Below are 16,060 nucleotides of genomic sequence, written 5' to 3'. Positions count from 1 at the left end.
GTGAGTGTACACACACATTTAAAAGGGAAGAACCTGCAGAAGAGATATTAATGTCAGCAGTAAAAATCACTAACACAGGAAAGTAGTGGCAACAAAGAGAAGAGAAAGCCAGTGTAATTCCAACACATGGATGCTAACTTTGTGGCTTGTGCTTATTTTAGAGTAAAATAAGCTTCTAGATTAAAATACACTTCTAAGAGAAATAAGAGAAAATTACTACTTAATGAACAAAGAAAATATGACTATTAGCCAAAACAACTTCAAGTATTTTCCCTTCATGTACAAGATTATCATTATTACATTTAAAAAAAAATGAATTTCATAAAGACTCATAAAGAGACAGCAGCCAAGTATTTAAAATGCTTGACTTAGAAACCTGATAGAAACATGGCTACCCAAATCTAATTTATGATACTTAAAGCAATAGCCATACACAAACTAGAGAGGTTTGTAAGATGACATATAGCTGGACTCCATGAGCTGCACTTGTACCAGCTGTGCGGTTTTATAACTCACACACCGAAGTATATGCTGGAAGAATGCATACATTAAACTACATCCATACAGAAACGATTTTGGAAGAGAGAACATATGAGTGAAAGAGCTTCAGTCCTACCAGGAAGCCAGTCAAGACCACCATCACAGCATTATTTCTGACAAAACAGTCCTCACCTTATGTAACCAGAATTTGTATAATTTGTACCAGAATTTGTGTCATTCTGATTTGTAATACCTTACAAATCTCTTTGATTTTAGCCTGAAGTCACAGAAGTATTATTAGCAATACTTCTAACAGCACAATTTTATAATAAAAAAGGAAATGGAAAACCAAAAAAATCCAACCATATTCACAAAGCTGGAAGAACGACAGAAGAAATACCAGCACTATGACAATAAGAGGAAGTGTTAGATTTAAGTATTGTGAAATAAATCTGGAAAAGTAAAAGAAACCATAATTAAGACCAAAGCAAAAAGAGAGACAAGACAGCCAGCACTGTTACAACAGATTGCTCAAATAAGCATTAGAAATAAAGAAAAGGGGAGAAACCCAAAATGAAGTCTTAAAAACTTCAAAGAAATGACAGTGGCAGAAAAAAAAATAAAATTGAGCTAATGCTTATCAGTAAGACATACAATATGATGAACTAAGTGTCACAAAAATGAAGTAAGATATTTCTGGAAGGGTAGAGTTTCTCTTAATGTTTTCTAAATTGTATTTTGTATACAATTGTATATTTACACATATTTTTTAAAATCTAAGGTCTGCATTAAACATTCAGTCTGACAGGTGAGTTATCTGGAGCAAGTCTCAAATTTTTATCAAACTCACTATTTTAGGAAGAATCCCTTCTTTCTTGTTTACTGTGTCACCACAGACAAGTTCTGATTCTGGAAGAAATTCTACTGGTGAGAAGTATCCACTGGTCTGCACGCCTTTTGTGAGCTGTGCTCCTTTTTTAGTATTTTGGTTGTTGGCTGTAGAAAATACAAACTAATTAAATCATGTTTTCACATGCAAATATCCCACTATATACCTATCTCTCATTTTTAATGATTTGCAGCAAACATGAAAGGCTGTATTGGAGCCAATGGAAGCGGAAAGTATTGACAAGTTTCATGTAGCTGTTTTCAGCACCTTTAAAGGCTAATTAAAAAAAAACGCATGCAAAACTTCTACTGAAAAAAATAAAACCAACACCTTAAAGCTACTTGTAAAGACATTACAGTAGAGTGAATATTTGTTAAAACATCCCCCCAAAATATCTCACTAATGTTACTGCTTGTCACAGAAGCTACATGTAGAGAAGCAAACTCATAAAACTAAAATTCACTTATTTGCATTTTTGAAACACATACACTTATCTCTGTGGAATGACATTTTAAAAATCTGAACCTAAAATGGAGTAACAGTAGAGTATCTGTAATAAAATGAGCAGCAGACAAACTATTTGAAATGCTGGCATTAAATATTTAAAACAGTCCCGTAAACTCCTGCTTCTTCTGATTCTAACAATCCAGTGAGAATAATCTAAGTACACACACAGACACACATATATACACACATATTTATGTGGGTAGCATAAGGCTTAAGGCTGCCTTGTCACACCAGAAGAAATCACTGCACTGATACTTTTAGGAGATTATGTTCTGGGACATATGCAACTCTTTGAGGGGAAAAAAAAAAACAACAACCCAAAAAACCCGAGACAGACAGTAAATTCAAATTATTAAAAAAAATTTTAAAAATCACCAAAATATTCACAGCAGTGAAGTTATGTGTTTTTAAAGCCTCTGTAATTTATTGTCATGTAGACATTATCTATTATCTATTAGAGAATTTAGTAAAAAACTTCCCCTCCTCCTTCATCCAGGAACACCTGGTATGAAAGGAGTTAAGAACCCTGTTTGATGAAGTTTTGGGGTTTGGTTCTGCTGTAGTTACAGAAGAGTCAAACAACGTGCCCTTCTTTGCAACCAGTGCTGTGTTGAAAACAGTGCAAAAAACCTAAACATTCTAGTGGTACTAGACAGTACAGTGCAAAAAACTAAACTAAACGTGGTAGAGTCAAACGTTGAATGGCATGAATGATATAACCTAGCAGAGTAATTCAGAAGTGTTGCTATTAATTTTTCTGCCTTTATTGCTTTATGTGAGTTACCTCTTTTTCTTTGTATAATATCCATGTCTTTTCTTGGTGATAGCTTCAACATACGATTGGCATATATATTTTTTGCTTCGAGTTCTCTTTCTTTTTCCTGTGAACGATAACGATGAGTTACTAACATTTCATTTACTAGTCATTAGCAAAGCTGTAAGTTAAATTAAAAATATACATTGTAGATAGAAACAAAGAAAAGTAATCAATAGTTACATCCAATGTTTTAAGGAGAACAATCACATTCCTAACTTTGCTTATGCTATAAGAAAGCAGATAGAACTTTCCCCCCCCCAAAACTCATTAGGAAAATATTCGGGGGTGGGAGGATGGGGAGGCATCTCTGCAGTGAAAATTAAAACTAAATGTCAATGCTTCCACAAACTTGAATAAGACTTACAACGTACATATAGACTGCACAACTGAATTTTCAGTACTGTGAAGAGTTAAAAATTTCAATGCTAGCAATGTTATTTGTCACAGGGCATGGTAGTACCACAGACCAGAGGCCCACTGCATCACAGAGGTAGAGACACATTCTTCTTTCATGACATTTATTGAATAAAATACAGAAATGAGTAGTGAGTTATCGGAAATTATCTGATAATGAAAATATTTTCAAAATATTAAACTATCTGCTAACAAATCAGGCTTAAAACAGCCTAAACAAGCTTTTGAGTTACTAATGCCACTGGTACTTGCTTGATAGCTAGTAAGGTGGTAAACTGGTGCACCTCTGTTATAAAACTATGTTTGAGACTTGGGGTTTCAAGGAAATTCTCCTAGAAACTAAGTACTGCAGCCCAAGTCTTATTTACTTTATTTTTTTCTAAAGATAAACTGACCAGGTAGATCATAATGATATTTTCAGCCCTTAAATTTAGAATCTGGGCAACAACAGGGTGGAGGGATGCAGATAAGCCTTTGCACAAATTTAGCAACACACGTGGATATCACAAATACATTAAATTAATCTTTTCACAGACCTACTGTAATGAAAGTACATTAGTAACATAAAGTACTGTATATACCTGCAGATTTAATTTTTAAAATCAACCTTTAAAACCTAATTTTCCAGTAGATCTTGTGGTTTAATAGCACTGCTTGGCTATGTACTTGATCTTGCTTTTCTTAACTAGTGCTAACAGTAATGATTAACATAGAGACATTCCTGTTATAAACACTGTAGGGTCAGAGCAAAGAACATTTCAATTTAAAGCAAGAAAAGAACTCACATGTGGTATATAATTAAGTACACATCAGAGAGTGCAGTCACGGGTAAACTATTCAAACCTGATTACAGATACTTCCAAAGATAAAATGCCAGAACATGGTTAGCAACTTGTATTGCTTCACATTTTACCTTCAGCTTCTGATTTAGCTGATGAAGCTCCTCTTGGAGAGCTCTGTTTTCTTCTTGAGCCTCATACATCTTTTTTTTCTTTGAATGTAACTCTCGTTGAAAACTGCTACCACTTAATTCAAGATTTTTTTCCAGATCCTTCAATTAAAACAAAATAATATTTTTTTAATAACCAAACTACTTTTTTTTTTTTTTTTAAAGTCAAATTACTTAAGTAAAATTACAGTAAACCAGCATCTTGGATTCAGATATTGGCTCCACCATTGCTGTAACACTGAATACATTTAAACTCTTAATCTTAACTTTGAGGGGGCAGACAGAGCACCTGCAGATGCTGCAGCTCATCCTTCTGGAGTATTGAGAGGTGATTTGAGGACACAAGGGAAACACTACTTTCTGCAAGGCTCTTGGCACAGTGGACCTCCAGATCTCTTAAAACGAATCTCAAACGGGTGGTTAAGAAACAGAATACCTCCCTGAAAGTGCAGGATTAGAAGATGACGACAAGAAATAATTTTTAACCTTTCTACGAGAAATAAATTTGTGATGGTGATTTAATTTACATACCCTCACGTTGCAATAGCTGTTTTAAGTGGACCTCTGATCATGAGAAAAGGAAAAAATAGAAGAAAATCCCTTACTTTTTAGAGCATGATTCATTTTAACATTATCCAGTTACTACAAATGCCGATCATAAAACTACAGATGCCAGATGGTGACACTACAGGTTGAGGTGATTTGGGTAACTCAGCAGTTTATATCTTGGTATTTTGGGATTTATTTTATGAAAGCTTAATTTCCAGCTTAATCCTTTGGATTTCCAGACCTATTACCTCTGTAATGTAATTTAGGTTTAATTACTAATATGGACACCAAACTTTAACACCATTTGAACGACCAACATCATTTCACCTAAAAATAGTATTGCATACAACTACCAAGGGTTTAATAGTGTTAACACAATTATTTTTAAATAAGATGAGTTTTTAGACATGTTTACAACGTAGACATGTTTAGACACGTTTACAAAAATGTAAACATTTTTGCTGAACAAAATTAAAATATATTGCACAAAGTTCTTAAAATGAATACCCATAAAATGTTCTAAAGCTCATTTTGGCATTAAAAAAATTGCGGTAATTTTGTCCAGCTCATCTTAATGCAGGAAACAAAATTGAAGAAGAATTACTATATATATGGGTTTTAGAATTTTAGTATACAGTTCCCTAAATACTGAGAAATTTTTTAACAAATGCTTCTCCTCCAAGAGGATAAATTAGACTGCATAAAGTTGTACTATAGCTGCATGCATTTCTGAAACGTTGTTACTAGTTATAAAAACATTTAAAAGCACAAGTCCACAGTATATATTCTGACAAAATATACTTAATTTGTAAACAGAAATTTGAATGCACAACTACCAGGTATGTAACTATACAATCACCTTGGAAATAATTTACTTGATGCTACTTATATGATTAAAAAAAATTATTTTCTATTTGCTCCACAACTGTGAAAAAGTACAATTCATGAAAGTCATTATGGTAAGGAATATTGGTACCAGAATTTCTTATGAAAAGAAAGTCATCTCACCTTAATTCTTTTTTCACTGTCCTCTAGCCTGCTCTCTGCATAGGCTAGTTTCTTTGCCAGGTCATCTCTTTCGGCAAGGTGCTTATCTGCAGACAGCTTTTTCAGTTTCTGCAAGACAGTTTTTGTTCTGTACAGTTCATCTTCGGAATCTTTCAGCCGCCTCTCAGTTGCACGTTCTCTCTCTTGAGATTTTCGTAGGCGCTCCCTTAATATTCTAATCTCATTGTTGTGCCGAGCAAGGAGCTGAGAGATTTCGTTTTCCGTATCTTCAAACTTATTCAAGGCTTTCTCCTGCCTGTGCTGAAGCCTCTTCAGTGCCCTGTTTTCCTTCTGCAGCTCATCTAGTTTGATGTGGAGTTCAGTCAGTTCATTTCGGAGCTCATTGATTTTCAGCAGCCTAGCAGAAAGAACTCTTTTTGTAACAAGATCTATATCTTTTGCAGGAGAATCCCTAGTGAGGCTCTGAGAACGGAAACCCCACTGCGTCCCTCTTTTGCTTGGTGCATATTTGGAACCCAATTTCTTTGTGGCTAAGAAAGGAAAAATAAAAAGCATGTTTACTATAAGACAATGCAATTTGTCTATTCAGACATCTTTCTTGGAATATAGCTTTGCCTGAAACAATTTTACAATGCTTAGCACAGATTGCAGCTTTCAAACCAGACAATAAAAGGCATATATATGAGAGACTTACACTCCTTTTGACAGATTAAAAAAAATGGAGATTTATGTTTGGTGATCTACTGTAAGAGGTAATATCTGCAGCCATCAATATAAGACCACTGTAAAGTAATCATCTGCAAATCATATCAGAATAAGTAATATTTTGTTAATATTTGACGTTTATTAAAATGTTTTAGAAATACTGTACTCTTATGCATACAATACTATCAAATCCTTTTAAAACGGCAACAATTAGCTGAGCGTTAGCTAGTTATGTATTATGTAAGATGTAATTCTCTGACAAATGCAGTAGTATTTTCAAATCCAGCTGCCATGCTTACAGACAAAACAGCAGATTTCAAAGGCTCAATGCAAAAAGACTCCAAAGCAAAATTATAAATCCCATGAAAATTCAGCTCTCCCCTGAATAATTTATTCTTGTATCACAAGTTATTTTCCACACAGTATCCTCATTTGATTATTAGTATGCATCACTCGCATTCCTATTTGATATTATTATTTTATTATCATCCCCACAGATAAAAGCTAAACATTTTGTTTCTATCTTATTTGCCTCTCAAGCCACACTCAAAGAATGAAGCATACAATCCCCCCAAAATATCTCTTAAAACAACTGCATATAGAGAGGGTGCATAATTCATTAAGGTACATCAGTGTTCAGAAGCAACATACTGAGCAGCAGCTTATAATTCAGGCTTGAAAGCTGGGATACAGCAATAGCACCATTACCTATACACAGACAGTGAGCATGTGACAGCAAATTCTTCCTCTCCTTTGGCGCACACCATGTTTCTATTCTACAGAGAGTATTTTACAGCAAAAATAACAGCTTTAAAATATTTCCTTATAATTTCCTCTAAACATTTTGAACAAATACTCATTCATTTTCTGCTTGATGTTCATTTTTTCCACACCTTGGGCAAACAAAGGAAGGGGTTTTTTTCCTTTACAAAGAACACTTATGTCACATTCAGGTGTGAAAAGATTATCTAATACATGCACTGCAGGAATGATGCCATTCCTATCACCAACTAAGGGAATTCCCATTAACCCTAGAATTCCAGCCCCTTCAAGAATTTCTCCCCATTTAGGGCAGAACAGAAAATTCCACTACCAAGTTTGCACTTTTGACCACACAGTTAAATTGGGGAATAATGTCTTTCAAGAACAATACGACATTCACAATACCTTCATGTAATAATTATGTTCAATTCTGGCCATGTAATCAAAGAACTAGTCATTCATTTGTCCCCTCCAAATTAAATAGCACCGTGGAACTGCAGTTTTTGTTTCCCAGAAAGCTAACCCATAACTGCTATGGAGAAGATGCCACTTCTGAACACCAGGAAGCTCGGCAAAACACCAGTTGCACCAGCACACCAACACTGTCAAGCAAGTGAAGAGATACGTTCCTTGAGCCACTTCAATATTTACAGTTACATCTTCTGGCACACTCTAGATAATAATGTTGAGCAAATGATCCACACAGTATCAAGCACTTACGAATGAAATAGAGCACTTGCTTGAGAAAGGCAGGATATGCTCTGACTTCGCCAGAAAATGTGTGCAATTATTTAGAACAAACTGTCAGAGTGTGGCAGAGAGGCTTCACATCCCTACTTTAGCCCAGGACCTGTATAACCATTGTCTCACTTTTCGTAGGGATGCTCACTTCCCCACAGTCTCATCCAAGAAAGCAGCTTATGTAGGTGAGGTGCATGTGAGGGAGTTCAAAGTGGAGCTATTTCATCTCAAATTGGAGATATTTTACCCTCAAGGAGGGACCAGGAAAAGCTTTCTTTTGAATTTCCACATGCACTTAACTTTCACCAAACGCATTTTTCTCTTTCTTGCCACATTAGCGGTCTTGCATTTTGTTTGTTTTTTGAAAGTACCCAGCGTTACACTGTAAAGCTTAGTCAGCTAGACTTCCACAAGAGAGTGGTATTTTGTCTGAGAAATTTTAACAGTTGCCTCTCTTTTACTGACTGCACAGTAAGGACTTGCCTTGAGTCCTCAGCCTTGACTCTTTTTGTCAAATCAAAGACAAAGACAGATCAATGTCAAAGACAAAAAGAGAGCATCAGCATGATTCCACAAAAGGTTAGTATAAGAACCACATTCACTTGTTAAGAAAAAAATGAATAATTCTTAAAATCACCAAAAATCCTCCTTAGGCAGGAACAGATTAATTTCAGTTTTCAACGGAGCAGCTACAGTCTACCTGCTATCTATAGCATAATTCACATGAACCTTATTTGTAGATTCTCATAGTAGTAGCTTCCCACTTTTATTTCAGCATTCAAAGATAATTAACTCTTTAAAGGAGTTACAAAGCGGCAATTTCTGCCATCTACCTACCTTGGTAGTGCACAAGGCTGTTTGAAGTTTGTGTTTTGTGATCTCTTTTTTCTTGGCTTGTAGATGGATAGCTTAGTGTTGGAGACTGGCCAGATGAATGAGATGCATTATCTTCATCTGAATAATAGGAGTCACTATTTTTATCCCCATCTGATTTCCTGTCGTGTTCAGAATCTGGGCTCCTTACTCTTTCTCCCATTTTTCAGATTTAACTGCTTCCCAGATTTTTCTCAAAGACTGTTCATTTTGACACAAAGAACCTTTCAGTTGTCACAATGGCAGCAGCTGGATTATTTCCTTGGATTTATCATCTTCATCTCCAAAGCATGAAATCTTTGCAGTTCAGTTCAGCAAGCAGTAGTTATCATTCAGAATGCACTTTTTTCCTGTAATAATTTAGAGAGAGGAAAAAAGTGAGAACAGTGTGCTGGTTTTGGCTGGAGAGAGTTAAATTTTCTTCACAGAAGCTAGTATAAGGCTGTTTAGGATTTGTGCTGGACACAGTGTTGATAACACAGGGATGTTTTCGTTATTGCTGAGCAGTGCTGACACAGAGCTTCTCATAGCACCCCACCAGCGAGGAGGTGGGGGGGTGCAGAAGAAGCTGGGAGGGGACACAGCCAGGACAGCTGACCCCAACTGACCCAAGGGATATTCCACAACATATGATGTCATGCTCAGCATATAAGAGCTGGGGAAAGACGAAGGAAGGGGGGGGACGTTTGGAGTGATGGCGTTTGTCTTCCCAGGTAACCATCATGCATGATGGGAGCCCTGCTTTCCTGGAGAGGGCTGAACACCTGCCTGCCCTTGGGAAGTAGTGAATGAATTCCTTCTTTTGTTTTGCTTGCATGTGCAGCTTTTGCCTTCCCTATTAAACTGTCTTTATCTCAACCCATGAGTTTTGTCACTTTTACTCTTCTGATTCTCTCCCCCATAGCACTGTGGGAGGAGTGAGCGAGTGGCTGAGTGGTGCTTAGCTGCTGGTTAGGGTTAAACCACAGCAAATGGTTTTGCTGTTTAGTTAAGAAAGAAAGGTAAAAAGACCTGTACAATTATTCAGGATTCCTAGAACCTTATGTCACGTGCTGTGCTACATTAGCCTTATTATTTATATTAAATGTGACAGACATCACCCTAGAAATGCTACTAGTATTACACTCAGTAGTTTGAGGCACTTCATCCCCAAAAGAGAAATCAGAAAATTAACTCAGTTAAATCTAGAATAAGAATTACTCCCAGGCTAGAGAGAGGGGAAAAGAAGCATTTGGAAAATAAAACAGAGGACAAGTGAAAGCTTGACACTATTCAGGAAAATAATTTAAACATATTTTAAAACTTTTTAACCAAATAAATGAGCAACTTATCCATGTGACTAGAATTGAGATATTTGTAGAATTTGAGTATATCTTCCATATCTCAATTTCTGACACTCCAATGATGTTTAATAATGGGCTGGAAAATCAGTTGTCCCATTTGTCTGGAGGACATTCTGTCCGTAACCACTAATGAGACTGTACCTATGTACCACAGTCTTAACCCTGGAAAGTACTCTCATACCCTACATCACGCCTTCCAGAACTGCCAGGAGCATGCACATTTGTGTCATGTGCTTTATAGGAAAATGCAAATATAGCCTTCTGGGTTTCTTATATCTGATAAGAGAGACCACACTGCTGATGGATGGTAAACATTGTATTTGCAGCAGGTTTAAAACAAGAAGGGCTGCTCCTGCAGCCTGTCTTCTGATGTAAACTGAAAAATCCCCTAATCTCAATGTAAAATCATCTTATTCTGCACTTTTGGAGACACTTCCTGAGAATATAACAGAGCAAATACATCCAAAATCTTCCTACCTTCTCAGTCAAAAGAATTTTCTCATCAGTTTAGGAAGCATTTTACTGACTACACTCGCCCTCCCATGTCTTTTGTTTCTTTCACCACTCTTCACAGCTTTCAAGCTTATTTCACCATCTATCTCCTTTCAATCCAACTGCAGGACATCAAGCCTCTAATGGGTAAATAAATAGGACTTGCGTCAGAGCCCATCAGTTCTGCCCATTCAATGACATAAACTCCTAGCCCATTTCTAAATGGTACAGCAAACCACACACGAAAAATTGAGCAGCTTTCAATCAAAACTCTTCCACACTGCAGGGCATACAACATACCTGTAAATGAGCTGTAAATTTTTCACTATATTATTTCCCAATAAATTAAACTTAGCATGCTTCTTGGCCTTCTATTCCACTGTTTACACATGCAGAATTGCATAGCCAAAGACAACCGAAATACCAGCTGCCAAGACAGGTTTCATTACAAATTCAAGCTTTCTGGCCAAGTTCACTGTTAGCACAAGTCTGCCTCCAGTGACTGGAATCCATTTGCCCTCATAATCTATGCAGGAGGAATTAGAGGAATAAATATCCCAACAGATTTCTAAACTGGGAAGCTGCTGGGAAATTAATACTGAATTATTTGGAAGAGTGTTTTTCTTTACTTAGGGAGTAACTTTCCAAAATAACGTTTTTTAAGTACTGAAGTAATTTCAAAGTGGTCCAAATAAATTACACGCCTAAAACTTAGGCCAGAGTCAACTCTGATGAAAACTAAAATTGCACTGCAAATCCCAGAAAGAAGACAAGCTATACTTGAGAGCATTTGTCCTAGAGGTTGCTAAACACACGTTGGAAGGTATCAGTTATTGCGAACATTCAAATGATCAGTAATGACTGTTCTTTTTTGTCCTGAAATAATGCAGTTATTAAAGATATTTCAAAAGTATATACCTAACCATAACTGTATTATCTTGTTTGTCTTTAAGTGTAATGAAGACCCACAGATACGTTCATGAGCGCAAAACTAAAGATCATGTACGAACATTAGAACGTATCAGGGTGCATCCCTACTCCCAAAGAGCTGCACTCCCAAGTCCTGGACTCACAAACATCTGTGCAGAATGTACATTATTTTGCTCCTTGAAGAGCAAACCAAACCCAAACTGAAACACAGGCAGAATTTTTGGGACAATCTCTTTTCTAGAGGGTACACAGACAAGACTGCATCAGTTCTGTCTCCACAGGACAGAATATCAGGGAATGCAAAAAATATAAAATAAAATAGAAACTAATACACTAATATTAAAATACTAAAATAATATAAAATAGAAAAATAGTACTCTGGAAGGCTGTAACACAACCTCTTATTATTACAGTCATTCTGACTGAAAACATTAAAAACAGTAGTTGCGTTTGTAACTCACTAAAGCGTGGTGTTGTCATTGAAGCCAAAGGCTTCATTTCCCACAAACAACACAGGCCACAAAACTTGCCAGACTTTGAACTCATCTTGGGTGCCTGGGGCTTTGCTATAGCTTATTTAGCTGCAATAAAATTAGTTAACTACCAAGGAACATCTAATTTTGTTTAGCTTTTTGCTTAGCTTTGTACAGTTGTCTAGCACCTACTGTTACATTTATGTTTATAAATAACAGACAGCAATAACAAGTAGTTATGAGCGAACTGTCTACAACCCTTGCAAAATGCAGCAGAGGACTACAGGCACGGGGTGACTGCAGGCGCCTGAAAGCACACAAACAGAGGACAATACTGGGGCCCTAAGCTATAACAGCTCACTTGTGCTTAATTACTGGTCATCAATGGGATGCAGTCTTGGGAGCTGGGTAGAAGTAGTTTTATAGGCAACATCTAGAACAAAGAACAAATATTCAACATATGTAAAACACACCACACGTAGCAAATCCAGACGTAATGTGGAATCATGAATCAATGTATAGCATAGCATAGCACAGAACAGAACAAATCCTCTTAAGGTACATGTTGAACTTCCCCATCCTTCCACATTACCCACCAAGTGCATCCAGGTCCTTGCACAAAACCAGTCCCACGGACGGGTTTGCCTTTGCCCCAGGTAGGAGTGACCCAGACTGTCTTCCCCAGCATATTTTTTACATGCACTATAGGGACTTTATCCCCCTTCTACAGTATGTAAGAGTTTTGACTGGGCAGGGCAGATTCCCTAGTGGTGACTAACCAGATGGCTTTTGTTAAATGTGTATCCCAGGGTTTGAATGTCCCAGCACCCATTGCCCTCAGTGTAGTCTTTAACAGGCCACTGTATCATTTGATTTTCCCAGAGGCTGGTGCATCACAGGGGATGCGATACATCCGCTCATTGTCATGCTCTTTGGCTCAGGTGTCTGTGAGATTTGTTCAAAAATTAGTCCTGTTGTCTGACTCCATTCTTTCTGGGGTGCCACGCTTTTCAAGGCCCAGGATAGCATTCTGAGCAGTGGCATGGGGGCACAGGGTATGTTTCCAGCCATCCAGTCATTGCTTCCACCTTGGTGAGCACATGGTGCTTGCCTTGGTGGGTTTGTAGGCATGTGATGTTATCAATCTGCCAGGCCTCCCCATATTTATATGTCAGCCATCATACTCCCTACCAAAGAGGCTTGGCTTGCTTGACTGCAGTGGATGTTTCACATTCACAGATAACCTGTGCAATAGTGCCCGTGGTCAAGTCCACCCCTCGGTCACAAGCCCATCTGTGTGTTGCATCTCTTCCTTGATGGCCTGAAGTGTCATGGGCTCACCAAGCTATAAATAATTCACCCTTGTGTTATCAGTCCAGATCCACCTTAGCCACTTCAGTCTTAGCAGCCTGATTCACCTGCTGCTTGTTTTGATGTTCTTCAATGGCCCCACTCTTGGGTGGGCAAAGATAACACCAGAGAAAGGGTTTGGTACTAGAGTTTGTGCCTATTTAAATGTTACTGTCTATAACTTGAACTGTGTAAGTATCTGGACTAATACTAAGTCTTTGATTAGACTGTTAAGATTTTAATTTGACTAACAATCAATTGTTGGCTTTGCATCCATGTTCCCTGTTTTGCTCATAACAAATTGAATAAAACAAACTGCTGGGAATTCTAGCAATCTAGTCTGTTACTTGGGTGCAAGTCTGTCCCACGGCTACAGGGGCACGTGTGGCATTTAGAGGAGTCCTGGTCGCCTGGAGTGGGTGCATCAGCGTTAGAGGCACCACCACATCAACAGGCATTAACCCAGCCCTGCACAGAGGCAGGGATTACTCTATGGGGCAAATATCTTCAACACTGTAGATATAGCCAAGACACACTCAAATTTCGTCTGCCTTCAGGACACAGAACAACAGAAAGAAGTCATCACGCACAGACTTTTTCTTGAGAAGAAAACGAATATGAATGAAAACAAATGGGACTGTTTTAGGGAAAACATAAATGCCTACATTTCAATCATCAAGATGTCCAATTATATATATAAAAAACAAGAACACTCACTTTCACTTACTGTCTTAAAACTCATCAGTTATTTTATAGTCCCACAAGTGTTCACTGAAGAGGCAATAATCTTTTTGAAGAATGCTTTTCATAATTCAGTGTATTTAAAACAGACACATTGTGCGAACTGGAGGATTAGAATTATCTATCAGTTCTGTATTGGATATTCCTCACTTCTGAGAATATTTTGCTAAGTATCGTTTTGACATACAGCAACATAAATGAACAGCAATTTTTGATGCATTCTGGAAGTAGAAAAGCAATGGACTGAAAACAAATCGAAAAAGGTGAACCAATAAAAGCTCCCTTGAGGAACCGCCAAAAACATTTTCTGAATCTTGAAGTGGTTTTCAGTTTTATAGATTGGTAATATTATAGTATTTTCCATACAAAACAAGAAACCTTAGTCTGTCAAGTCCTGCCAAATTCAGTTTTCCACCAGTCTGTAACGTAATTTGATTAACATAAAGAATGTACAGTTTATCTTGAGAACGAATGAATCACTAGGATGTTTGAGTTTTACTTCAGTCAGCCTAAGGACTGTCTAATTAAAAAATGCTTTGGTTCATGGACTTTTCAATTTCCCCAACTAGCTTGAGTTGATTATAAAATAAGTTCAACTCATGTAAGATCCACAAAGATACCCATTTTCCTCTGGTACATTTAATAAGTTGTGAGGAATGAAACATTGTGGGTTAGCAGTGGGTCTACTGAGCTCCATCCATGTTTTTAGAAGCCTCATGCATCAAGATCAGATCAGTATAGAATGTCTGAAGTAAATCTGGGACTTGCACAAACTTCAGAAACAGTTCTATTTCCAGAATTTCATACTCCTTCACTTCAGCAACTTTTGCTATTGTTGTTATTTACATATTTTGTATTGAGAACATGCTCATTATTACAAAAAACAGTCAAGCTCCAGGTCACTGCGAAGGACGAGACAGACAAAACAGAGAACACAAAGCAACTGCAATGGTGACAGAATACTGTCTCCCTATCACTCCCCTAAGTAACTCACAGAAACAGAAACTGAACTACTGCATTATGAGTATTAAGCAATAAAGGAAAAATACTCAGTATTCTCTCACAGTACACCCACAGCTTAGTTCTGTAATGTAAGACTCATAAAACTTTTAAAGTCCTTTTCAATCTTATCTTAATACCCTTCTAAGACCAGAAGCAGCTAGGTGCTTTTACTGGTCACCACATGACACTTCCTGAGTACAAATGCTGACCTCTAACGGTCCACTCAGTTTTTCCACCTATTCTGAGAAAGGGACAGCATAAACAAGAGCCAGCTTCAGACAAGTACAAAAGCAGCAATCCAGGTTATTAAAGTGCTGAACTTAAGAGCAAAGAATGACCTCAAAAAACCACCTCACTCCTCTTCCTCCACCCATCTTTTTTCACATCTAAATACTTTAGTTTTTCCAGAAAAGAGAGGAACAAAAGTGTTAGCTTGTACCACATCAAAACATACGCATTAATGAAGCATTCCTGAGGAACAAATATTTTATTAGGGATGCTTTCTGCAGCTGCTAACTTAACTGTATGCATTTCTTCCAAGTTTACCAGCTTTTTGGGAATTAAAATGTTATATGGTTTTAAAAGCCAATGTTAAATTTATCTGACTCTGTGCCAGTAATACTTAGTGTTACTTTTCATTAGCAGATCTCAAAATAAAAGTAAGTCCCAGGTCAGAGATAAGGAAACGGTAGTCCAAGTAGGTAATACACAGGCCAGTCCTACAACCAGCAAAAGAGATTATCTTTCTAAATCCTCTAGAAAGGCGGCCAATGCCGTTGTTCACATTTGCACCTATTCCTCTGGTGTGCGTAGACTTACCTCGTTCAACTTAGCCATTCCTGAAAGCCAGCTCTCCAGTTCCCAAAGCGTAAGCAAAGCAATTTTCCTTCCATCAAAAGAAGTTCTTAAAGAATACATCAAATATTATTTTTAATTAACACTTTTAAAAACAACTAACGACTACACGTGAGAGTACACTTCAAGTGCCGTACAATAAATGACTTCTGAGGAAAGGGACTGAACGTTCGCGGCCTC

At 37.3% G+C, this 16,060-nt stretch overlaps 1 protein-coding gene across 1 annotated transcript in view; it reads right to left on the bottom strand.

The window, feature by feature from the left end:
* LCA5 (lebercilin LCA5) overlaps positions 1–16,004 on the bottom strand; it is a 20,723-nt gene extending 4,719 nt beyond the window's left edge. Inside the window, exons 1-6 of the mRNA XM_009646077.2 lie at positions 15,845–16,004; positions 8,659–9,044; positions 5,614–6,143; positions 4,021–4,158; positions 2,661–2,757; positions 1,331–1,476 (exon numbers count right to left, since the gene is read on the bottom strand). Coding sequence (XP_009644372.1) covers positions 1,331–1,476; positions 2,661–2,757; positions 4,021–4,158; positions 5,614–6,143; positions 8,659–8,857 — 1,110 coding nt within the window. The 5' untranslated portion in view covers positions 8,858–9,044; positions 15,845–16,004. The remainder of the gene's footprint in view (positions 1–1,330; positions 1,477–2,660; positions 2,758–4,020; positions 4,159–5,613; positions 6,144–8,658; positions 9,045–15,844) is intronic.
* Between the last annotated feature and the right edge of the window lie 56 nt (positions 16,005–16,060).

This window comes from Egretta garzetta, unplaced genomic scaffold (assembly GCF_000687185.1).
Source record: "Egretta garzetta isolate BGI_Z169 unplaced genomic scaffold, ASM68718v1 scaffold9, whole genome shotgun sequence".
NCBI lineage: Eukaryota > Metazoa > Chordata > Aves > Pelecaniformes > Ardeidae > Egretta > Egretta garzetta.
The sequence above is the reverse complement of the archived record's forward strand: the minus strand, read 5'-3'. Positions and strand labels throughout refer to the sequence as shown.